Source organism: Cynocephalus volans, chromosome 9 (assembly GCF_027409185.1).
Source record: "Cynocephalus volans isolate mCynVol1 chromosome 9, mCynVol1.pri, whole genome shotgun sequence".
Classification (NCBI taxonomy): Eukaryota; Metazoa; Chordata; class Mammalia; order Dermoptera; family Cynocephalidae; genus Cynocephalus; species Cynocephalus volans.
This window is the reverse complement of record NC_084468.1, coordinates 145,274,535-145,300,231: the sequence shown is the minus strand read 5'-3', so window position 1 is coordinate 145,300,231 and position 25,697 is coordinate 145,274,535. Positions and strand designations below refer to the sequence as shown.

At 38.2% G+C, this 25,697-nt stretch overlaps 1 protein-coding gene across 2 annotated transcripts in view; it reads left to right on the top strand.

The window, feature by feature from the left end:
• MARCHF1 (membrane associated ring-CH-type finger 1) overlaps positions 1-25,697 on the top strand; it is a 470,370-nt gene that overhangs the window by 379,190 nt on the left and 65,483 nt on the right. Inside the window, exons 3-4 of one of the 2 annotated variants that reach the window (XM_063108505.1) lie at positions 3,123-3,202; positions 3,494-4,258. In XM_063108505.1, the coding sequence (XP_062964575.1) occupies positions 3,123-3,202; positions 3,494-4,258 (845 nt within the window). The remainder of the gene's footprint in view (positions 1-3,122; positions 3,203-3,493; positions 4,259-25,697) is intronic. The other variant, XM_063108506.1, reaches the window with a different exon arrangement.

Here is a 25,697-nt window from a genome sequence, read left to right as displayed (position 1 = left end):
CTGCTTCTCTGTTCAGGGGTGGGCCTACTAGGGGAATGTCAGCCAAGCTCTTTCTTACTTGGATACGTGTGTGTGATAGCTCAAAGGATTGGGAGTGGTCTTCCAGGGGCATTGCACCTGAGCTGTTTCTCTCAGCCAGGAGCATGGATGAGCTTTGGCTCAGTCACCTAAATGCTGGTCTGCTGGTGGCCTTTCTTTTCCACTTCTTGGGGCCTAATGTGAGCTTGTGCTTCCCTCAGTGGTTCAAGAGCTAGTCTGCCAAGGGCCGAGCTTCTGAGATGCTTCTCAGGAAGTTTGTGAAGCCACTAGTCAGAGCTGCAGTAACAGGGCTCATCCAGCTGCTTCTTGGGTAGTGGGCAATGCCTCTAGGCCGGCCCACAACGAGGAGGTTCATCCAACTGCTTCTTGGACTGTCGGCAAGGCTGGGACTGTTGACAGGGCCAATTAGGAAGGCCTACATTGAAGGGGCCTGTCTACTTGCTTTCTCAGTGGTGGCCAGAGCTTCTAGGCAGGCCTGCAGTGAGAGGGCTCATCCAACTGCTTCTTAGACTGTTGGCAATGTCTGCAGTGAGCAGGCCTGTGCAGCTGCTTCTGGCCTGTGGGTGGGGCAGCTAGGCAGACTTCTAGTGAGGTGGCCCATCCACTTATTTCTGGTACTGTTGTCAAGGCCACTAGGAAGGACTATTCAGGGTGGAACTGCCTGGCTGCTTCTCTGGGAGGGCACAGATGAACTTTATTTCCACTGGCCTGAGGGCATATTCATTAGGGTAGAGACCCGTGACCTGTTTTTCCAGGTTCTGAACTCAGGGGCACACCACTCAGTCAGATGACAGGGCTATGGGTTAGGGAGAAGAATGGAGGTTGGTCTGCTTGAGGCAGGTCTGCCTGTCTGATCTCTGGCCAGGGACATAGGGTTACATCTATTTAGCAGGACTAGGGCTGGCTTCCCAGATTGCGGAATCAGAGACACAGCTGCTGTGAACCTAGGCTTCAAGCTGCTGGGATTAGGATACTGTAGGCTCTCCTGTGAGTGCACTGGGATGAGGGCAGAGCCTTAAGGCTGGGGAAGCACCATGGCTACTGGCCCCAGGGCAAGGTGCATTCCCAGCAAGGACTCTGGCTTCAAGATGGCACAGTTCTGCCTCGCCTTGGGTCATGAGGTTTGGGGTTGGGGAGTACATAGTTTGTGCTACTGTTCTAGAGTGTGTGTTCTAAGCCAATCCCCACACTTGGCTCTGGGCTTGTCCTGCCAAAGGATCTGCTGGCCTCTCTGGTGAGGGTGGGGGTTGGTGTGGGTCCTTTGCCTACCTTTTGCCAAACAGGAAAATTCCTCCTGCACTGATCCTGGTGTCAGAGATGTGGTGGGTGAAGCCATGTGCCTTTCTCTCCTCTCTATGCCACCATCCTGGGCTTTCATGCTCCACAGAGATCTCAGCAGTCTCTGCTGCACTCCTGTACTCTCTCACAGATACTTCTGTCAATATTTAGCTGTCTGCTAATTGTTCTGGCCCTTTCCCGTGGGAGGAGTGAGCCCTGGGCACCTCTAGTCTGCCATCTGCATCTTCCTTCCTTTCTAACATCTGCTTCTTTCCTTCATCTTCTCTCTCTGACCCTAACTCTATTTCCTTTCTCTTATAAGGATCCTCATGATTACACTGGGCTTACCAGTATAATTCAGGACAATCTCCTTATCTCAAGGTCTTTAACTTAGTCACACCTGCAAAATCCCTTTTGCCATGTAAGGAAACATTCACAAGTTCCAGATTAGGGTATCATTGGTGGTCCATTACTCAGCTTCCTATACTTCCTGTGCAAGTTTTCTGTGATTTCATGGGTCAGATTTAGTTTCTCTTTCTCTGGATGCCACAACCATCAGACTATATCTCTACTATGGGAATTGTTCAAGCTACTTTGAAATTTAGGGTTAATCTTTCTACTTTCACTGTTATTTTCTTGGTGGCAAAATTGTGTTTTTTATTTATGCAGTCAGACAGGTCTGAATCTGAACACAGGACTCTCTTTGTTTCCTCCTCTTCAGAGGAGGAGAAGCTGTATGGCTGGTGAATATGAGAACAGGTGGTAGAGCCAGATTCCTGGTCCAAATCTCTGCTATACTACCTATCAGTGAGAAGCAGCCCCAATTTCCCAGTTTCTTCATCTGAAACATGGACATAATTATAGTATTTACCACATACATTTATTTTATTAGTAAATAAATATATTGAAATGGTTTAGAACAGGGACTAGCATATAATATTCACTCAAAATTGTTTGTATTATTATTTCTCACTTGTGAAGTTAAAAAAGCCACCAAACAATGCCAGGCATGTGGTAAATCACCACTCATTCTAGCTTTCGATTTATCTTCATCATCTATAGTAAACACAACAGGCTAAAGAAGTTAAACAGAGAGAAAGAAATGCTGTGTTTCGAAGGTAGGAATTTAGTGAAATGGACTCAACTTTATACTAATAATCTGACCTATTTCAGGTTCTTTTATTCTCAGGCTCAGTATGGTCACAAGGTTAAAGATATGAAAGGTCAATATTGTTACAGTGGATAGATTTTATTAATTTTGGCAAATGATGAGATATGATGATGAGATAATAATATTAATAACTGCAGGCTTTTAAATATTACAAAGTATTTTCAAATAGGTTATCTCATGGGGCCTTGATATTAAGTCCAGACTATATCTAGCAATCTAATGGCTATTTGATTATTTGGGCTTCCCACATTGTTATCATCCTTGTCACATAACAGCACTTTAGTCCTTTGTGTCTTAGGATCTTCAAGTGTTACTCATTTGTTCCCAAGGCCAATTGAGCTATTCTACTCAAAAGATTACAGTAAATAGAATAGAAACTTGTGGAATCATCTTCCTCTCTCATAGATGAAGCAACAGTGAAACGGCACAGCATCTCAGCTGTTCCAAGTTCCTCAAATAAGTTTTACTTTTGCAAAACGAACCCTCTAACTTCCTATATTCTGTGAGCTGTGTTGTGAGCAACATGACCGGCAGCCACATTTGTTGTAATTTTTTAAACATGTGGAAAAAAAGCAAGATATCGACCATGTATTACCTTAACCAAGATGCCAAATTATCTAACTTGTTTCTCCAGGCGAGCAGCCCAACGACAGGGACAGCTCCCAGAAGCCAGTCCAAGTTGTCTGTGTGTCCATCAACTCAGGACATCTGCAGGTAAGTGATGAGCAAATGATCTTATTCAATATTTTTTAGACCAGTGTTTTGTATTCTTGTTTTTTATTCTGAGAATGTGTGGCTCTTGTTTCTGCCTTGCATTGTCCATGGACAATTTATACTGGCTTATTTATTTATTTATTTTTTCCTTTAGTTCATTTTCTTCAGTTGATCTTTATTTACCAAATTCTGGTCCATGCTATCATTTTCATCGTTCTCTCTTTCTCTCTGCTTTCCCATGGTTTTCCTCTCCATTTCCATTTCCCATCCTTTACCTGCTGCTCTGTCTAGATCTGCCATCTTGCATGACATGTCAGAAGATGCATTTGAGCACTGCACCCCTGTCATAGTGCTGAGCCCTGCTAGGAAGGAGTCTGGTAAGAAACCAGTAAAGCAGAGGCCGAGGAGGAGGAGAAGGGCCTCTGAGAGATATGAGCAGGCAGAAGAACAGGTCAAAGGGAGAAGAAGTGATTTTCACCTCCAAATCTCAAGCCCCAGATGGAAGGAGCTTTACACAGATTCTTCAGATTCATCTTCCACAGATGAAAATCACTGGATTCAGGCAAAAAGAAGAGCTCAGGTTAAATTCAGACTGTCAAAAAGAAGAAAGAGAAATAATAATAAGCCATGTGGAAACATGGATGGGTCTTCCACTCCTAAGGGAACTGAGCTGGTCGATTTGAGATCCAAAGGTATAAAGCAGCAAGAGCTGATGGAATGTGAGAGTTGCTCTTTAAATCTACGCAGAGGAAAAGGCACAAGGTACCGAGAATGCGGTCTTACCCAGCCTAGAGGACCCTGTGAGATGAAGAAATCCTCGAGCAACTATGAGGAGAGCAAAGGTAGATATCATCACAGAGATCCTCAGCTCTTGCATAGTCTTAGGCAAAGTGAAACAATCAAGAAAAGATTTCCAGAAGCCGATTCCAGCACTGAAATACTGGCAGTTACAAAAAACAGCAAGTCCATGGATGATGCAGGGCTCCAGGGGAATAATTCTGTTCAGAAGCCTCCAGCCACCTGTGAGGATGGGTCTGATAATTTAGAAGTATGCAGGTCAGTCACTATTTATAGTGAAAGGCTTGATGTCATCCGAGTATATTTCTTGCTGTGAGTTACGTGTGTATTTGATAACTACCCTCAAAACATAACATGTATTCATACTGTCATTTTTCTCATTGAATATATAGTGATAAAATGAGAAAAGGTGAGTATGACAAGAATAATGCAGAAGTATTCATGGGTTTGAAAGCTGTTACAGAGTAGAATTAGATTTTCGCTTCTCTTTCTTTTAACTGAATAATCATTTGTCCTAGTAAAGGGACTGACAAACTTGTTGAGTCTTGTACCCATTCTAGTTAAGACAATAATAGTGGAGGAAGCGTGAGAGTGTATGAAACTTTGGACTGTTCAATGCAGATCTGGTGAACTGCTAACATGCTGGAAGAAAGATATGCAAGGCCTGGGTTTTTAGGGTCATATTTTTTGTATCAGAAACATCTCCTCTGCAGTTAGCTTTAATTTGTACTCCAATTGTCTGACTCAGCAGGGAAATTCAAGACTTAACGGACACAGAAACATGTCATGGATATATCAGTGGAGCTGCTGGAGCCTTTAGGGAAGGAGACCACATTAATTTTAGTGGTAATCATATACTAAAAGGTTTCAACATGTACACATTTCATAGCAACGTGGCTGCTTTCTTGCACTTTTGACCCAATGGCATATATTTTCAAAATAACAATGTTAAAAAGTATTATAATAATATGCATGCATAAATGAATCAATTTTAAACTAAACAAATATTTTTAAATTTTCATATTATACCCAAGCATTTAAGCTATTCAAATTCTGTCTGGGAGCAAGTGAAGATTTTTGTTGCACAATGCTTGGTCGTTTCGGTTTGTTTTTATAAAAGTTGAAGTTACTGTATATATGTTTCATGTGAATCATGTGACCCAAAGAATGCTGCCCTTGTCCATTCCAGGCAGGAGCAAGAAGGAGAATTAAGCTCTGAATATGAATAACATTAGGATGGTTTGTTTCTCTGAAGGTTTTATGATAGTCATTTATCAAATGCTAATTCATTTATTCATTCAAGCATTTCTTATGTATCTGGCTTTATTCTAGTCATTAAAAGTACTATAGAGCATAAGATTTGTATAGTTTCTGACATCTTAGAGTTTATCGTCTAATGGGGAACACAGACACAAAACAAATTAATTAACAGTTAATATATAATAATCATGGTATGAGAGCACATAAGGAGTAAGCTTAACCTATTCTGGGAGATCACAGAAGAACTCTCTTAAGGAAGTGTCAAGCAGACTGAGGCTCTAAGCATGACAGGAATTGATCAAGGAAGAAATGGAGAAGACATCTGTGCAGAGCGTGCCACTAGCACAAAGTCAGGAGGAGGGAAGGAGCTTGGCAATCTGGGGAACCGAAAGCCTGCTATTGTGACCAGGGTGTGGTTAGTGAGAGGTGGGTGGTGGAGATTAGGATGGAGAGGTTGAGAAGGCTAGATCGTACATGGCCATGTAATGCTAAGATATTTAAAGAGGGTTTAAAGGGGAGGGACAACATTTGATTTATATATCGATATGTTTCTCATAATCTTGAATATGATTTATGTGTGGCTTTGTTAAAAAGCTGGGGGATGGGCTAAAACACTTTTTCTGGTCTAGACTAAGAACATCCCACTTGTAACCATCTGTTGTCATTCCCCAAAACAACTTCCAACATAATTTAATGAAAGGTAGTCAAAGAAGGTAGTTGTAGGCTTAATGATACTTGGAGAAAAAAATGATGCTTGCAATTAAAGTCATAGTGAATGGTTTTCCTAACTTAAAAGCACTGCTCTGGAGAAACATTTTCAAAGATAGGATATTTAACTTAAATTTATATTAATGAAAGTGCAATTGATGGGCTTACAGGTATTATTTCCTGCTGTGGGTTATCATTGAAATATACCAAATAAGCAAATGCTATGGGAGGCATAATATACCAGATGCTGAGGATAAAAAGTGGCAAGAGATTTGATTCTTTCCTTAGCGGCCTGTTACCTAAGTGGTAGAGATCGAACACACCTGAAAAGACAAAAGTTTAAGATGGTACAGGGTCAATGTAAGAAGAAAGATACTTCTGAATTTGAAGAAAGAAAAATTGCTGAGATCAGGAATGATCCAGAAACTCCCCAAGAAGAGGTGGGACTGGGGCTGAGAAAAGTAGAATTCAGATTAGCAGAGACGCATGAATGACGTTCCAGACACTCAAGGCAGGGGAAATACCATTAGCCCAGACAGGGATGAAGGGCAGACACTGCATTTAAGAACTTCATGTGAACTTGTGTGATTAGATTCAAACGTTTGCATAAATTGATAACAACTAAAACCAATTTTAAGGAAAGACATTTTTGAAGAACACATATATATCATTCCAAGTTGTTTATTCTGCAAATCTGTATTTTCAAACTGCCTCAATGGATCTCCTGAGTTCCAGGAAGGCTGCCTCAAAAGCTCAGGGCAGGTCAAGGGGATTTTGCTCCCTTCAGTGCATCTTCAACCAGAGAATCTTCATGATTATCTCTTTTATATAGTGGGACTCTATATAATATTTCTTTAAGAAAAGAAAGGGTCCACTGCAAAAATAATACAGAAAAGACTTTGCTAAATAAAATAGGCTTGATGAAGCATCACATATATGATGGCATTTTGAAAAGTTCGTGGAAAGACTTCTGTTATCTTTTAATTCTATTTTCCACAAACATTTTTAAGTACCCTCTTACAGAGTAGTCATCAGTGTCCTGGAGGGTATACTGAGAAAGGAACCTACACTTAGGAGAAGCTGTGGTTGCTATAGCCTACTGTGAGTTAAATGGAGACAAACATGCTAATAGGTAATGAAAGGAAAGAGCAAATAGTGTATTGGCATTCCACCAGGTGAGGAGGAACAATCTCAGTGCTTGGATTTGGTGAGAACATAACACAGAGGGGTCAAGGATTGCTTCAAATCTTGGAACTTGGAAGACAGTAAATGCTGTTGTTATTAAACAAAGGCAGAAGAGGTCAGAAACAAGTTGGTTTGGGAAAGACAAGATGGGTTCCATTATGGGCAGGCTGTTTGTGGTTATGATAACATCCCAGGGTCAGCTGTCCAGCAGACAATATGAGACATGTTATTGAAATGCAGGAAAGCAGTCAAGCTAGGTAGGTATAATTTTTCAATCATTTTAGTGAACTATACACAGCCCAACACTACACAATTGCACATGCACAATTGTTGTTAACATATTGCATTAGCACAGGGAAATAGCACATAAGATATTAAACATGAAAAATCTTCTCAAGGCAAAGGAGGGCATAAAGATTTGGATATCATTCTAAGAGAGGTGACTATGATGCCTGAAAAGTGAATTAAATTTCTTCAAGAGACCATATGTAGGAGAAAATCCTCCAAAGGGGTACATCCTGTGCACCAGGGTCCCCTTTATAGGAAGAAAGATGACCCCTGAGAGAAGCAGCAATTGCCTGTGAACTTGCACTCCTGCTGCTTCAAACATGCAGAGGCAGGACCAGTCTCAGCCACAGCCACAAAGCAGAAGAAGCTCCTAAGCCCTTCCTCCTTTTCTGTTCCTGGCAGTCAGTCCCTGCATGGACATTTTACACTCTTCTCCACTCTCATGACAGCCTTATTCAGAGAAAGTGTCTCTACTGGCCAACTATAACTTACAGGAAATTTCAGTCACCATGCTATTATACCCATGGCTATGTACAGTGGGAAAGCATTTGCCTTTTTTATAGAAAAATTGCATTTTAAAAAAACATGAATCAGATTATGTCAGCCCATCAATGAGACTTTTCAATGACCTCTAAATTGCCTTCAATAGAAAATGTGAAATCTTTAATATGATTTATAAGTCCCTGTATGATCTCTCTATCAGATCTGCCTCTCTGGCTTCAAAACCCATCATTAACCATGACCTATTCAAACTGACCTTTTTCTAATTCACTGAAAGTGTCCAGCTGATTTCTTTCAGGGCTTAGAATAGCTCTACATTGTCCCTCCTACCTTTTCCCAGACTATTTCCTTGTCATTCTTTCTTGGTTTAAAGGTCACTTCTTAGGGACACCTTCCTGACCTCCTATGCAACACTCAGGCCCTGTGGTAGTCACTTCCATAGCATAACTTTTAATTGCTAAAAATGGGCATTTTTTTATTAACTGTGTCAGATTTGTTCACTGCTGTATCCAAAGCACCTGGAACAATGGCTGGCAGGTAGTTCATGCTCAGCAAGTACTGTTTGAATGAATAGCTTTAGGGAAAATGTATTTTTCTAAGGGACTAATTCTTACTATTTGAAATCATAGCACTAAGTGTTGGAGTGCCTCTCCTGCTGTAGAACCAACATATAAAAAATGCCCTACACCAGTGGTTCTAAAGGTTCTAAAACCTTAATGGATGTCAGCATCAACTGGAGGACTTGTTAAAATACAGACCACTGGACCCCTCCCTAGAGTTTCCAATTCCCTTACTCTGGAATTAGGCCTGTGAATTTGTATTCCTAAAATGTTCCCTGGTGATGCAGAGGCTTCTGATGAAGGGACTACACTTTGACAACTGCTGTTCTATGCCACAAATTCTCCCTGTGCCATAGGTGGGAAGAGAAAGGAGAAAAAGGAATTGAAAGGATGAGCTTAGGAGGCCAAATTATGGTTGTTCTTAGTTTTCTACTATATTCTCTTGAAGGCTGACACAGAGCATAACTAGGTTATTTTCCTATACCTCACACTGTCATACCAGTATACTGTGGGTCATGTGACTAAAATCACAGGCTGACAAAGTCCTAACTTTATCAGGAACTCAGATAATCATGGTTTGGCTATTGCTTCCATTCAAACCCACTTCCTCATCCCAACTACCCCCATTTGTATCAGTGAATTCACAAATCCCCTGAATTTTCAGGTTTTGACTCTTGTTCCTTCTACAGCAGATGTGTCCAGTTTCCAACAAAGCACTGTCATTTCTTCCTCCAGATATTGCATCTGACCTGTGCCTTTTTTCTCATTCCTACTGTTCCATAATGGTCCTTCTCTATGCTCTCCATCTCCCACATTTTTTAGCCTACTATTTGTTTTGGTCAGGACTTTTCTACCATGTTAAAATGAACAGAAACTAATTCACATGAGCTCATGTGAGAAAGGGATATATTAACCACAGAAATTGTAAAATACAGATGGCTTCAAGGACTCCAGAAACTCAATGTGGGTCTCTCACTCTCTCTCTCTTTTTCTGAGGTTTGTCATTTTCTCAAACTGCAGACAAGTTTCCTCTATATAGAAGAGGGGAAAGAGAGTGTGAGCAGAGGCAGCTTCAGGCTTTCATTTTACCAGCAGTGGCCTAACAGAAAAGAGAAATGTTCTCTTCAAGCACTTATGCATGAAGTCCCAGGGAAGGAATATAATTAGCCTGGCTTAGGTCACATGACCATGCTTGGGTCAAGCACTGTCACCAGGGGCATGGGGCATTATGCTTGCACCTTGAGTGAGAAGGCTGGATATAAAATAGGGCTATTGACAACCCCTCGAGAATCTTATGAATTGGGGAAAGGATATTTCAACAGAAAAAAAAAAAAATCAGCATCAGTATTAGAGGTGAAAAAGAATTATTAGAAGGAAATTTTTTCAAAAAGTGCTCAATGACACTACCATCAGTACAGTTTTCCCCCTCCTAAATGTCTTTCTCTTCCTCTCCAAATGCTCATGTTTAGGCATGCTTCAACATTCACCTCATTTTTATCCCACTCTATGAAGCTTTTACTAAGCTATTCTGGTCCACAGTAATCTTTTCTTTTTTGGAATTCCCATAACCCTGCTAGTCAATATCAGAGATCTACTATTCAATTATTTTCTGGTTTCGTATATTCTCTTTTCCCTATAGAATAAGTTCCTTGAAGATAGGAGTCATGGCTTACACCTGTTTTATGCCATTCACAATACTCAGAACAATTCTGGCGTTGCTCAAACCAGAACTTTTGGCATGGTTTCATAATTAGTGAATGCTGAGAAAGGAGACTTGCAAAAACTAAGAGGACAACAATAATGAGAATTGGGTGTTACAGGGTAAAACAAATTACTAGTACTGAATTCTATTACTAGTGTCTTTAAAAGAAGAAGAGTACAAAGGTAAGTGATAGTTCCTAGGAATGTTCTAACTCTAGCTTGGGTTGGATGTGATTTGAAGATATACTTTATAATATTATGTTATAGCTTATATATATATATATGTTATACATATTCTCATTTTTTATTAAGAAAGATTTTTGAGGAGAAAGTGGAAGAGAAACTAGTACAAAATAATCTGTATTTTTACTTATTTCATGCTTGTAAGTTGCAATAACACTAAACTGGTGTGGGAAAATGGACAGAGAAAATTTCCTAAAGCTCAAAATGTTTATAACAGATTACTTTTCAAGAGCAAAAAGATCATGCTTTTTGACAAAGCACTAGCATTTGTAAGACTGATTTAGATAACTCTGGGAAAATAGATCTGATATTCTAAGAGAATTGTGCTGAAAATGGACCTTTCTATCCCATCATCATATCTGTGCAGTCATCCATTTGTATATAGGACAACTATTTATTGAGAATTTGCTCTGTGTCAAGGCAATGTCCTTGAAGCTGGAAATACAGTGGAAAACAGCAAAACTGGCCCCATTTCTTGTAAACTTACATTCCAATTAGTTAGACAAAAATAACAGGCAAAAGTAAACAAACAAACAAAACAAATCTATGAATGTAGCTAAAAGGAGCACATTGCATCTAGTAAAACAAAGTAGGTTTCCTTGAGGAAGCAATAGCTAGGGAGAAATCCAAAGGAGAAACAGGAGTAAGTCAAACAAAAAAAGCATAACTTGTTCCAGAAAAAGTGTCATACTTCTCCATGTGTAATGGACATGCAAAAAGGATTACTCAAAGCACCATGAATGTGTTGAGAAGCCCAAAGGGTCTGTATCCCAGAGCAAACTGGATAGATATGGCAACCATTCAAAGTTAGCTTCTGTCTTTTATTGTAAAGACATGGAAGTTACACAAGAAAATTCCATTGATTCAATCATTACAAAAGGACACAAGGACATGGGCAGTGTTACAAAAGTTATCTATAGCTAAGTATAGTTTAACTATGGAAACTAGTAACATCAGTAAAATAAACAAAGTGAGATTCCAAAGTACAATTAATGAAAAGCTAAGTTAGTGAAACTGGCTCGTTATCTAAAGTATAACCTCTCCTTAAGCAAAAGTTACATTCTTATGAAAAATCTAAATACAATTACATGTAAAGTTTCCCCAAACAGATAGCTTGCAGCTAGCAAACATTTTTTTCACATCTTTTCCTTCAGCAATTCTTAAAATCTCCTAACAGTATTGGTATGACAACCACCCGTTATCTCTAAAATTATTAAAGTATACAATCCCATACCTAAACAGTGATTAGTGTTGATTAGATGGGCTTTTGCACTATGCATGCATTTACCTAAGAACCGTATTCTAAAATCAAATGAGAATCAAGATTTCCAACCCTCCACAAAAAAGGATGTGGCATATATGAACCCCTAGAGATAAGTAAATATGGTTAAGTGGATTTCAGTGTGGTCTAGTAGGGAGCCAGCAAAGGAGTGGGGGTGGGGTGGGGTGGGTAACATCATTATCACGGAGTTTCTTATCAACCATAGTTAGGAATATGGACTTTCTTCTAATGACAAGGGGAAATTTTGTGCAGGCTTTTATGCAAAAGGATGACACTATCAGTTTTGTGTTTTGGAAGATCACTCAGGCTGCAGTGGGAAAATAGATTGATGGAGGCAAGACTGAAGCCAAAGAAAACCAATTAGAAAGTCATGACTGTGTCCCAGGGAAGAGGTAATAGGGGCAGTGAGAATAAAAAGTAGTAGATGGATTTTAAAAGTATTCTGAAAGTAAATCAAGTAAGACCTTATGATAAATTATTTATGTATCTGCTCTCAAGTTTCTGTTATGTATCTGCTCTCAAGTTTCTGATTTAGAAAACTGGATAGATTATAGCACCACATACTATTGGGGAAAAAAAAAAAAAAAAAGCACTGCTTGAAAGAGATTTAAAAGTGGAAGATGAGTTCAGTTTTGGACCTGATCGTTGCAGGTGCCAACACAATACCCAAAGAAAGATAGCCAAGCAGCAAGTATAAACAAGGGTCTAGAGTGCAGACAAGATATCTCGACTTTAGCCAAAGAATAGGAAGTCTTGAGTCAGGATCTCCAGGGGAAAATCTGCAAACTGAGAAGATGAAGGCACGAAGAACCCTGTGGAACAGCAACATTCAATGGCCCTGGAGAGGAAAAGAGCCAATAGGAAGGAGCAGAATGGCTAAAAAGGCCGATGAAAAACCTAAGAGTGTGTAAAGGAAAGAGAGTGTAATAAATGGAGGGAGAGATGAATTCAGGGGAATTTTTTTTTTTTTTTTTAAATTTAGAGAACCCTTCAACTCAGAGAGAGAGAGGATGATTAATCATACAGAAAACTGAGGATCAGTTATGTATTAAGTTCCCCCAGAGAAGGTAGGAAAGAATGGGACCTAAAGTGGAAGGACTGGCCGTGGCAAAGAAAATAGTTATGTCTTTTTTTGCAATAGAACTAAAAGAGGAAATGATAGATGTGGATACATGTAGACCCTTAGTTTTTAAAGCTTCTTTTTTGATAACTTTGTAAGGTCATCTGCTGTGAGTAAGGGGGTTGGTTGCAGGGTCAAACATCCAGTGAAATTTGAATTTCAGATAAACAACAAAGAATTTTTCATTAGGATGTACTCATAATTAAAAAGTACTAGGCATCCTGTATATGTTTGCTAAGTACAGCAATGCTAAACACAGGAAGATGGGCAAGCAGTCTTGAAAGCCATGTTAAGGTTCATAACTGTGAGTTTATGGAGACCACAGCCTTCACGAAGTGTCATTTACCTCTGCGGTACATCATTTAAAAGCAAACACAGCCAGGGAAGGCAGCTGAATATGAACCTAAGCGAGTGGCGTCATGAAACATCTGTTTCTTACTTATCAGTTTTATGTTTGCATTTCCAGGTAAACCTGAAATTTAAAAACTAAGAAAAATATATGTTACATATAAGATTTTTAAAGTAAAATAACATTTCAGTGAGTAGTTTCAGTCTCAATATTTATTTAGAGAAAAAAAATATCACACTTCTCTTTACCTTAGCCTCTCAGTCCATTATTAGTCACTGCGAAGACTGAGTTCATAGACTCACCTGTCATCTAGGTCACTTTACCATCTGCTCTTTGAAGAGACTTGGGACATCAGCACATGTCATTACCTATCACTTCCCGGGCATATTATTTCGTAGGGCAGCCAGCCTCTTTCCTTCCAGTGTCTTTAATTGTGAGAAAATTCTTTCTAATATTTAATCAATCTGACTTCTTATATTTTCTACCTGTTGGCCCTAGATTTATATTCACACTGTAATTTTCTTTTCAGCTTTTGTTACTTATTCTGTTACTTCTCCCTATTACTTTTTCTTTATAAAAAATGAGACTGACATTCTATTGTCAAGGCCCACTCCATGGATAAAAGAAAAGCTGTTCGGTTTTCAATATTCAGGTGAGAAAGTTTACCCTAAATGATCTAATGAGAAGCATTCATTTCTAAGAGGGAACAGACTCTGAAGAAAGTTTACGAATTATTCTGTTCGTTATGCTTCTGCCTTTGTTTTGCTGAGAATTGTTGGAATTAATAGCAACCTTTCCCCTGTTTATTTTAATAACAGCTGAGTTGGTAAGAACTACAGGTATGATCACTGTTGGGTGAGGTAACTGGAATTACTCAACATAGAGTCAGAAGTTCTACCTTTCAATTCTTGCCTTCTTTCTATTTGGAGTGGTCACACTTGGAAAATGTGAAATGGTCCTCTCTTCACTTACAGGGTCATAAAATGAGAAAAATGGAATGTGCATTGCACATGAATGCATTACTAGTATTGTATGATATTTTAGAACTAACATTGTTCCTCAAAATTTCATATGAAAATGAAACAAATAATTTTACTCATTGAAGTTCTCATTAAAATTCAGATATGCACTATGCTACTTTATTTTACTGATAAGGGTTTCTCCAGCAAAGAAAAAAAATGTTTATAAGAACACATTTTAAAGTTGTAAATGTTTAGTATTATTTCACATAGTCTATCAGCATTTATCTCCATAATTTGTATTTTGAAGTAACAAAAACAATGAAATAGGACAATCACACACACACACACACACACACACACACACAACTTATCAAAAAAACTTAAAAGAATTATAGAAATGGCATTTATATCTTTTGATTTTATATTTTAAAGGCATACCTTGTTCTTAGCAGGGTTTTTTGTTTTTTTGTTTTTCCTAATTGTTCTCAGTTTGGGAGATAATCTTTCCAAGAATGGAATGACAGTGTTGTCATTAATACAGATTATCTTGACTGGTAAATTATCTTACATGACCAAAAACTAAGGGAATTGGTTAATTATTTTCTAATTTGGCTAAACAGGTCACTGTGATTTTTGGAAACAGCATGTATTCTTAAGGCCAATTGTTTATCAAATTGTATTTTTAGAAAGGAACAAAAAGATAGATATTTCCCTGCTTACAAGACAATATTAAAGTAGATTGAAAATCAACCAGGAATTTTCCAACCAGGAAATGTCAGGCAAAAGTAGATAGAAGAATGATGCTCAGATATATGTCAATATTTACATGTTATGAGGCTATTTCTACTTTGCTACATTAATCTTTTTTTGGTAATTTTTAAGTTTGTTAAATACTCAATTTATACCAAAGTGCAAAATATTAAATAAGGATCATTAATTAGATAGAGTTTTTCTATATTTTAGTTTAAGAACAGTATGTGTTCAGGACTACAGTTATTTTGAATTATGTGCTTCCTTTAATGAATTTATATCTACTTGGCTGTGTAAAATTTCTCCTCAGCCTCAAAAAAAAAAAGTCTCTCTTCTCTCATACACATACATTTGTAAAACTACTGTGTGCATATTAAATTTAGATTGCTTATATATTTATGCAAATAGAAAATAAACACTGTGTATATAAACTGATGAATATTGGATACAGTGCTTGTTGCTACCAAATCATGATTTATATCTGAGAATTTATTTATAGCTTGAACATTTCCTCCATTTCTAATTACCATATTTAGGTTTTCATCTTCCTTATAACCATTGCAAAGTAGTTGTATATTCATTTCAAATCTTCTGCAATCGTCCTCAGACATAGGTAATTTAAATACCAGTATCTAATTTGGTTCGGAAATTAAAATACCCCCTGCAACAGCTTCAGCGAGTTGTCTTTTGTTCATAGCACTCTGACAGTGTGAAACACAGCACAGTGTTCTTCCCACCTCTGTCAGATGCAAGGAAGTCCCCAGGAGTCTATTAGTTTGCCTCATTCACTTCCACATTTATGCAGAACTGAAGAAGCCATCACACAAAGGGTTCTGTGTTTGGAGATTGATTTTACTTTAGACAACATACTGATAACCTGCTTCTTTCCTTCAAGGTGGCCCAGCAAGGGATAATCAAAACCTCTCAACGATTTACCTAATTTGTAATACCTTGTTCTTATTTGGTCCTTTGGAGCCTCACCTTAACAAATTCTGATGTCTTTATCTTGGAAACTTTTGGATCTAAGCTAGACCATAGCTCTCTGAGCGTATAACCAAATTAAATGTTTTCCCATACTGTGAGATGGTGACAATGGACAAAATAAAGGAGGAATAGGAAAAGAAAAAAATAACAATAACCGGAATGAAATAGAAGCCATATACACTGTCAAGATGCCCTAGGCAGCAGGGAAATCCTGGCCCCAATCAGCATTCCAAAACCTCAAAATTCCACCAGTTAGAGCTAGAAAGGACCTAAGAGATCATCTCACCCAGTGGTTCTCAGTCTATGCTTCGTGTTAGACTCACTTGCGAAGTTAAAAACAAAAATGTGCCAGGACCCCATCCAGATCCCTTTGGAAGTAAAGTTTCAACAGGGGTACATTGTTAAAAGCATCCTAGATGATTTTAATGAGCAACCAGGTCTGAACACCACTGGTTTTTAGCCGAACCACAGGTAAACAAATTGATGCCCAGAAGGTGTATATATTGTAAAAACCATGCTTTGGGCAGAAGGTCCTTAGCAGCAGTTCTATCATCTGCATATATTCGAATAAAGCCTGTGGGTGAGCAACTGGTGCAGATTTATTTCGTAGGTCCTGAAGCCATCTAAAATTTACATCAACAGTCTTCAAACTTGATAACTTTATTAGTGAAATAGAAAATACATTCGCTTTTAACATCATTAGTCTTGTATTAAATCTCAAATTTCTCATTTAGTTGGTATAGAGAATTACAGTTCACTTTCAAATGATACTATGGTTGGAGAGGGGAAACCCTAAATACAGTGGTACTCAAAGTATAGTCCCTGCACCAGTAGCATCAAAATCACCTGAAAACTTGTTAAACATGCAAGTTAATAGGCCCCACCTAGACCTAGTGAATCAGAACCTCTGAGATTGGGACCCAGCCGCCTAAGTTGTAACCAGTCCTCTATGTGAATCTGATGCATGTTACAGTTGGAGAACAACTGAAGTAGAGAATACAAATAAGACAACAGGCAATTGTAATAGAGTGTGTTCTTGCTTCAATGGGATAGGAATAGGGTGCTTTAGAGTATTAAAAAAGGAGCCTAACACAAGTCTGTGCATAGGGGACAGCAAAACACAAACCAAAATAAAGGAGATGACATGTTTGTATTTGCTGATTTACTATTTCCTTTTAAAACTTTGACATACTAAATATAGTATGTGTATGTGTATAGGTATTTGTGTATATGTATATTGTGTATGTGTGTGTATTTGTGTATATGTATATTGTATGTGTGTGTATATGTGTATATACACACATATATACACATGCACATATACACACACAAGAAAGATAAAATAGAAAACTGAGAAGATCAGGGCACATGATAGTAAGGATAGAAAAATACTAAATCCATAAAAATGCTTATGTGGACAGGTACTACAAGTTTAGTTTTCATAGGTTCTGTGGCCAAAGCAAAGAGAGAAACAGGATTCACAGAAAAGCAAATCAAGTGTTCAGAAGAACACAACTTTTCATGGTAATGAGGACTGACTGAGCAAAATTTTTTCATGGATTCATACAATGAGGACGTTTTCAAATATAGTGAATAACACCTTCAGCCACCTGCATGTAATAAATGTGTTCCAAGGCAGTCCACTTAGTTTGACAATCAGGAACTGGCAGACGGCAGGATTAAGATCTTGTCATGAAACTATAGAGCTACATCAAGATAAATGCTTGGAAGGATGGCTTCTCCAACTCAAGAACTCCCACAACACTCAATATTTGTGGGAAAAGGAATATCGAGGGAGCAAGTATCTGGATCCACTGGCAGTCTGCACTTTTTCTTGATAGTTAAATAGCTGAAGATCAATATTTTCTTATGCAACCACTTAAGTTCCAATGATGATATGTAATAACTTGTTCATTCTCACAAAGATGATTTTTAACATGATATCATGTTTGGTTTTATTTTCTTTTGTTTCCTTTTCAATTTAGTCTTAAAATGTAAGAGCCTATTGATTTTATAAGAAATACAAAGGTGCAGCATAAAAATTCACGGGCTTACATATGTTTTTATCATTGTGTACAATCTACTACATATAATATAATGTCATTTTTGAAGAAAAGAAAATGTTAGGGTAAAATTATCATAAATTTGCTTAGGAAGAGCCTTAGGAGAACAGGAAGAGAGAGGATATGCTTCTTCCTTCTCACGACCCCACCCACCTTCCCAAGCACTGAGCCAGTGTGATAAAGTGCAGCCTAGGGTGATGCCACCAGCGAGAAGAGCAGTTGCACCGATTTGCCAGCTCATCTCACAGCCATACCCTGGGGAGACAGCTCAGCCTGAATTGTACTCTGTGCAAAAATAAGGCTAACAAATGTGTTTAGCTTTTGTAGACTCTTCATAACTAGGCCAATAGTGAGTTAATATGGAGATTAATTTTCCATGTATTTATCACAATGACATGCTGCAGCAGTGTAGACAGACTTCTTCAGTTCTATTTGAAACTGTTTTGTTTCTCTTTTTGTCAAATGCCATTAAGAGACCAAACTCAGGAATTATCAAATACTACATCAAGTGATTCATTAATACCGTGTGAATAGTCATCATGATATGAAACATATCTATTTATGTTTATAACATATATGTATGTGTGGATATACAATATATAATCTTTTATAACAGTTAAATTAGACAAAAGTAAAAGGTTATTTGTGAGTATGAAATCAAACTGAAGGTATTAACTGTTTATATTCACCATGTACTTTTTCAAATAGTATCCACATAAAATATGCTTTTGAAAATTAAAATATAATTTAAAAATAAAAAGCACCTTTTGTTATAGTAACAGTCAAGAGGTTTCTAAACATTAAGCTGAAAATTTTATCTTCTCTCTTGCTATGGACATTTAAAAATAATAATAAAAAAATTAAAAAACATTTTCCATCATCTCAAGAAAGCTGAGGAATATTACTGTTGTTTCATATTATACATCAGCTATAAATAATCAGAAATGAAACTAACTAGGAACTTGTCATGACAGTGATCTGCTCTTTATTTTACATTGCATCATATTGAGTGCAACACCATATCTGAGATGAAATACAATATTTATAACTCATGTTTACTGTGGCATTTTTCACTTTTATATTTTGTGGATGATAAAACAACAAAAAAATGTTCTACCTTTCTTTCAACTCCATGTCATTGTTACTTATTTTCAAATTTTTTATTGTTTCTATCTTCAAATAAAGACAGATTTTTCAGAGACATAACAGAAAACCAAAGATAACAAGGAAGAGATAACCATAGGATTGCAACTGTGATACATAATTAATGCAATTCATTTATATTGGGTGTGGATGAAAAAAATACCAACTTATTCTTCAGGTTATTTCATAGTGAAAAATTTTGACTAAGAAAGAGAAAGATCAAAAGGTGATGAAAAAACAGAAAGATAAAATGAAGAACAGGCATCATGAAAGGCTCAATGGACAGTGATGAGCACTGAGAAAGTTCAAACAAATCCACAAATCCAGGCAGTTCAAAATGCTAACGAGGCACCCACCGAGCTTGGTCCCCTCTCCAGAGCTTGTGACTTCTTCTCTGAGAGTTCCAGGTGGCTCCATCATCACCTCTGTTGCCTATGACCTGCAGGTTCTGAGAGATCTATAGGGAGAATGCAGGGACACCACAGAAGCCAGGAGATAATGGACACCTGGAGAGGTCTGGTGCTCGTACCCCTTACCCCCAAAGAGCCCCAAATAACCGACAAACAAATATATTTTGACCACAACAACTGAGGAAGTACACTGCAGAGGAGACTGACAAGATCCTTGTGAAGCACAGATGGGATCGGCACCATAGAGGGCAGAGCAAGGAATTCAGACTGTGCCCCATTGCAGGGACCAGCTGAGAATAAGATGGAGTGAAAGGAAGCTGCAAAGGACTCCAGCTGTTTTCACATCCCTCATAAACACCATTGAGCTCCACCACAACAAAGGTCCCCAGTCTTTTCAGGACCTAGACCCAGTTGGAGAGTAGCTGGGAGTTATTGTAGCTGCACCGTCTCACAGTGGAAGCCCAAAGAGATGAAAACCCCTCCTGCCCTCTGTGGCTGTGATGCAGCACTGTTCTGGAGCAGAGCCTGTGGCTGGAGTGTGCCCTGCCCCCTACCCAGTGAGTCTAATTCCCTTTGTCCAGAGGCCCTACCTACATTCTACTAAATTCACATGGGTACTGACAAGACCACAGCCCGGACTGTCTGGAACCTAGGACAGCAATGAGACCCCAGCCTCTGAACTCTCATAGCACTCCATTTCACCTAGATGAGCAAGCAGACCAGCTGAGCAGGAAAGCTGCCAAGGTGCAGCAGTTCCCCAAATGCGGAACTGCCTTACATGACCCACAGACCCACTGAACCCACAGGTACCTGCACTGGCTCACAGCTAGCCTGGTGGTAGCCCTGCCTCCCCCTGTGACTCTCCACACATTCGTGTGAGTGCTGGCAGGACCACAATCTCAGCTGCCTGGAATCTAGGGCAGACAGAGGGACCTAAATCCCAGCATCTGAGCCCATGTGATACTCTCTCCCCTCCTCCATGGGCAGGCAGGCAGACCAGACGAGCAAGAAAGCTGCCAGGAGGAGATTTTTCCCCACATCTGTGTGCACCAGCTCTGTACAACCTATGAACCTGCTGAGCTCACAGGGGCCCGTACAGACAGCCAGCCCAGCAGTGGACTCTCTCCCACCCACATAGCATTCCATAGAGCCATTGGGGTCTGCTGCTTCCTTGCAGGTTTGCTACAGGCTCAATAGCTGACCCAGTGGCCCTCTGCAGAGCTGCTGCACTAGAGTACACCTGCTCACTGACCAATAACAGATTACACAACCCAACAAGAAACCCACCCCAACAAGAAACTTCTAAAGGACTCATTGCATAGACCACAAAGGCACCCGAAGACAGCTCCAAGATTAAATATAGATAAAGAAGTCACATGAAAGCTGCACTACTGTACTCACACAGATCCAAACTTAAAGCACCTAACCTGACAGTCAATATAGAACACTTCTACAAGGAAGAGTCTCTCCCTTCAAAAGTCACTCTTAAAATTAAAACAGACTATATCACCAGATGCCCAGACGTCAAAACAGAGATACAAGAAGCATGAAAAAGCAGGGAAACATGACTCCCTCCAAAAAAGACTACAATTTCTCCATATCAGACCCCAAACAACAGGAAATCAATGAATTCCTGAAGAGGAATCCCAACAAGAAATACTAAGGAAACTCAATATGATGAATTAAAATATAGACAGAAATCACAATGAAGTGAAAAATAAAATCCAAGGCATGTATGAGAAATTCAGCAGAGATAGAGCAATTAAAAAAGAACCAAGAAGAAATCCTGGAACTGAAGAATTTATTCAATGAAATTTAAAAATAATAATAATAATACAACCAAGACCATAGCAGCAGACTAGAACCAGCAGAACAAAAAAGAATTTTTGAATCAGAAGACAGTCTTCTTGACTGAACACTATTGGATCCAAAGGAAAAAAGTATTGTAAAAAATGAAGAAAGCCTATGAAATCTTTCTGATAACATTAATCATGCAAACGTCTATATTATGGGTGTACCGGAAGGGGAAGAGAAAGGAAAATACATTGAAAGCCTATTCAATGAAATAATTGATGAAAACTTGCCAAGTATTGATAGAGATATGGTCTTACAAATCTAAGGAGCTCAAAGATCCCCAAACAGATTCATCCTAGAAAGGACATCCTTGAGACACATTATAGTCAAATTGTCAAAAGTCAAAGACAAAGAAGAATTCTAAAAACAGCAAGAGAAAAGCATCAAATTACATATAAGGGAATCCCCATCAGTGTAACAGCAGACTTCTCAACAGAAACCCTAGAGGCCATGAGAAAGTGGGATGACATACTAAAAGTGCTACAAGAAAAAAACTGCCAACCAAGATTACTATATCCAGCAAAACTTTTCTTCAGAAATGAAGTATCTTTCCCAGATAAATGAAAGCTGTGAGAATTCACCACTACAAGACCAACACTTCAACAAATCCTAAATGGGGTCTTACATCTGGAATCAAAAGAGTGGTATATGTCACCATGAATATATGAGAAAGAATAAAAATGGCTAGTAGAACAGATATGCAAATGAGAAGGAGAAAGAAAATGTATCTTATCACTACAAAGAAACACCAAAGAACAAAGAAACAATAAAAGGAAAAGAAAGGAACAAAATAAATATAAAACAACCATAAAAAATTAATAAAATGACAAGAACGAGTCAATACCTTTCAATAACAACCCTGAATGTAAATAGATTAATTTCCCCATTTAAAAGATATAGACTGGCTGAATGGATTTAAAAACTAGACCCAACGATATGCTGCCTGCAAGAAACTCACTTCACCAATAAAGACAAACATAAGCTAATCGTGAAGATATGGAAAAAGACATTTCATGTGAATGGAAACCAAAACCAAGCAAGAGTTACCTTGCTTCCATCAGATAAAATAGATTTCAAGCCAGGAACTATAAAAAGAGACAAAGAAGGACACTATATAATGATAAAAGGATCAATAAAGCAAGGAGATATAACCATCATAAAATATATGCACTGAACATTGGAACACCCAGATATATAAAGCAACTGTTACTGGATCTAATGGGAGAGGTAGACCACAACACAGTAATAGTTTGGGACTTTAACACACCACTCTCAGCACTGGACAGATCCAATTCCTTGAAAAAAGTGAAAATACAAGCACAACATACAAAAATCTATGGGATATTGCAAAGGCAGTACTAAGAGGGAAGTTTATTGCAATAAATAAATAAAAGAGAACACCAAAAGATGAAAAGACATTCCATGTTCATGGATTGGTAGAATTAACATTGTGAAAATGTCCATATTACCCAAAGTGATCTATAGGGTCAATGCAATTTCCATCAAAATACTAATGGCATTCTTCACAGAAATAGAAAAAAGAATCCTAAAATTCATATTTAACAACAAAAGACCCCAAATAGCCAAAACAATCCAGAGCAAAAATAAGTAAATAAATAAAGCCAGAAGCATTACACTACCTGATTTCAAATCATGCTACAAACCTATGGTAACCAGAACAGCACGTTACTGGTGTAAAAACAGATACTTGGACCAATGGAACAAAATAGAGAACTCAGAAATCAACGCACATACTTAAAGCTAACTGATCTTCAGCAAAGGCACCAAGAACGTACATTGGGGAAAAGACTGCCTCTTCAGCAAATGATGATGGGAAAACTGGATAGCTATGTGTAGAAGAATGAAACTAGATCCATATATCTCGCTATATGCCAAAATCAACCCAAAATGGATTAGACTTAAGTATAAGTCCTGAAACTATAATACTCCTAGAAGAAAACATAGGGGAAGCACTTCACAGTACAGTGTGTGGGTCTGGGCAAAGACTTTATGAATAAGACCTCAAAAGCACAGGCAAGAAAAGAAAAAATAAACAAATGAGATTCCATCAAACAAAGAGCTTTGCGCAGCAAAGGAAACAATCAACAGAGTGAAAATACAACCTACAGAATGGGAGAAGATACTAGGAAACTATATGTCTGACGAGGGATTAATATCCACAATATACAAGGAATTCAACCAACTTAATAAAAACACCCAAATAATCCAATTAGAAAATGGGCAAAGGAGCTGAGTAGACATTTCAGCAAGTATATGATAAAATGCTCAACATCACTAATCATCAGGGAAATTCGTATCAAAACCACATCAAGATATCATCTCACCCCAGTTAGACTGGCTATTATCAAAAAGCCAGAGAATAACAAATGCTGGCAAGGATGTGGAGAAAAGGGAACGCTTCTGCACTGTTGATGGGACAGTACAGCCATTATGGAAAATAGTATGAAGGTTTCTCAGACAACTACAGATACAACCGTCAATCCCACTGCTGGGTATATACCCAAAGGAATGGAAATCATCACGTTGAGGTGATACCTGCACTACTACATTTATCACAGTTATATTTACAATAGGCAAGATATGGAATCAACTTAAATGTCCATCAATGGATGACGATAAGGAAAATGTGATATATATATATATATATACACAATAGAATACTAGTCAGCCATAAAAAAAGAATAAAAATCTGCCATTTGCAGAAACTTGGATGAGCTTGGAGAAAATTATGTTAAGTGAAACAAGCCAAGCACGGAAAGAGAAATCCTGCTGTACTTACAAGTGGAAGTGAAAGAAAAAGAAAGGAAGGAAGGAAAAAAGAAGTAAAGAGAAAGAATCACAATAATGCATTGAACTTTCAGGAAGAAAGAACAGAACTGTGGTTACTAGAGGTGGGAAAGGGGGAAGAGAGGGAGCGTTACTGAGAAATTGGTTAATGGACACAAGGAATGTTATGTTTGTAGTGATGAACATGCTAATTATCCTGATTGGCTCATCATACATTGTAAGCAGGTATTGATATTCAACTGTGTACTCTACACATATGTTTAATCAATTATTTTTCAATAAAAAAATAAAATAGTGCTAATGATGCAAAGACACTCCTTTCAGCCAGCGAATAAGATGTTAAGTTGGTTTTATCTTCTAAGAAACTGCAGCAGAATCTCACATACCTAAGTGGAATGACTGAATAAACACACTTGCATGGTGTATAGTTGTGTACCATAACTGACACAAATGGGTTTTATATACTTAAAATTCAGATAATACAAGATATTCCTGGCATTGGTGTATGTGGGGGATGAGGGGAGCAGACTATTCTTTATCCTTTTCTGTCCTTGAAATGAATAAGTATACTGGGATGTAAAATGGAAACTCTCATTCATAGGGTTAACACTCAAAAGTTTAGATTTCTATTCAAATATAATGACAGAATATGGAAATCCTTTGGTTTCCATGTAACCAAAATGTTACAGTGCTACTCCTGAAGCTGGACAGAAAGGGAGAAGGCCCACGAGTCAACATTTACTGATCATAAGACATGGCATTTTTCCAAATTGTTTAGTGATAAGAGTTTGGATGTGTTGTCCCCTCCAAAACTCATGTGGAAATTTGATCCCCAATGTGGCAGTGTTGGAAACTGATTTGAGTCATGGGGGCGGATCCCTCATGAATGGATTCATGCTCTCCCTGGGGGAGGGGGGTAGTGAGTGAGTTTTCGCTCTGTTAGTTCCCCCGAGAGCTCGTTGTTTACAGGACCCTGGCACCTCCTCCCCTCTCTCTCTCTTGCTTCCTCTCGCCATGTGACCTGCTTGTACCTGCCCACTGCTGCCACTTTCCGCCATGAGCAGAAGCAGCCTGAGGCCCATGCCAGGTGCAGCTGTCCCAGAATCATAAGCCAAATAAACCGCTTTCCTTTATAAATTACCCAGTCTCAGGTATTTCTGTTATAGAAACACAAAATGGACTAAAACATTCAGATATGTAAATCTATCAAATTTATTCATACATTTTTTAGCTTACTAGAGGATGAGAGAAAAGAAAGTGAAATCAAATTAAAAAAATATTTTAAATCTTTTTTTAATTTCAATATTTTTTTGATTATTAAAGTCATTGTGTTTATTGTAAAGAAAATTAAAAATAGAGAAAACTACTATTTTACTCTAAACTTAATTACCTGTATAGATATTCACTATTTAGATTTTGATATATTTCCTTCTAATCTTTTTCTATGAATTTAATTTTTTAATAAGATTATACTGTGTTATGTCTCTCGATGACAAGATGTAAAGTTCATACACATAGCTTTCAAA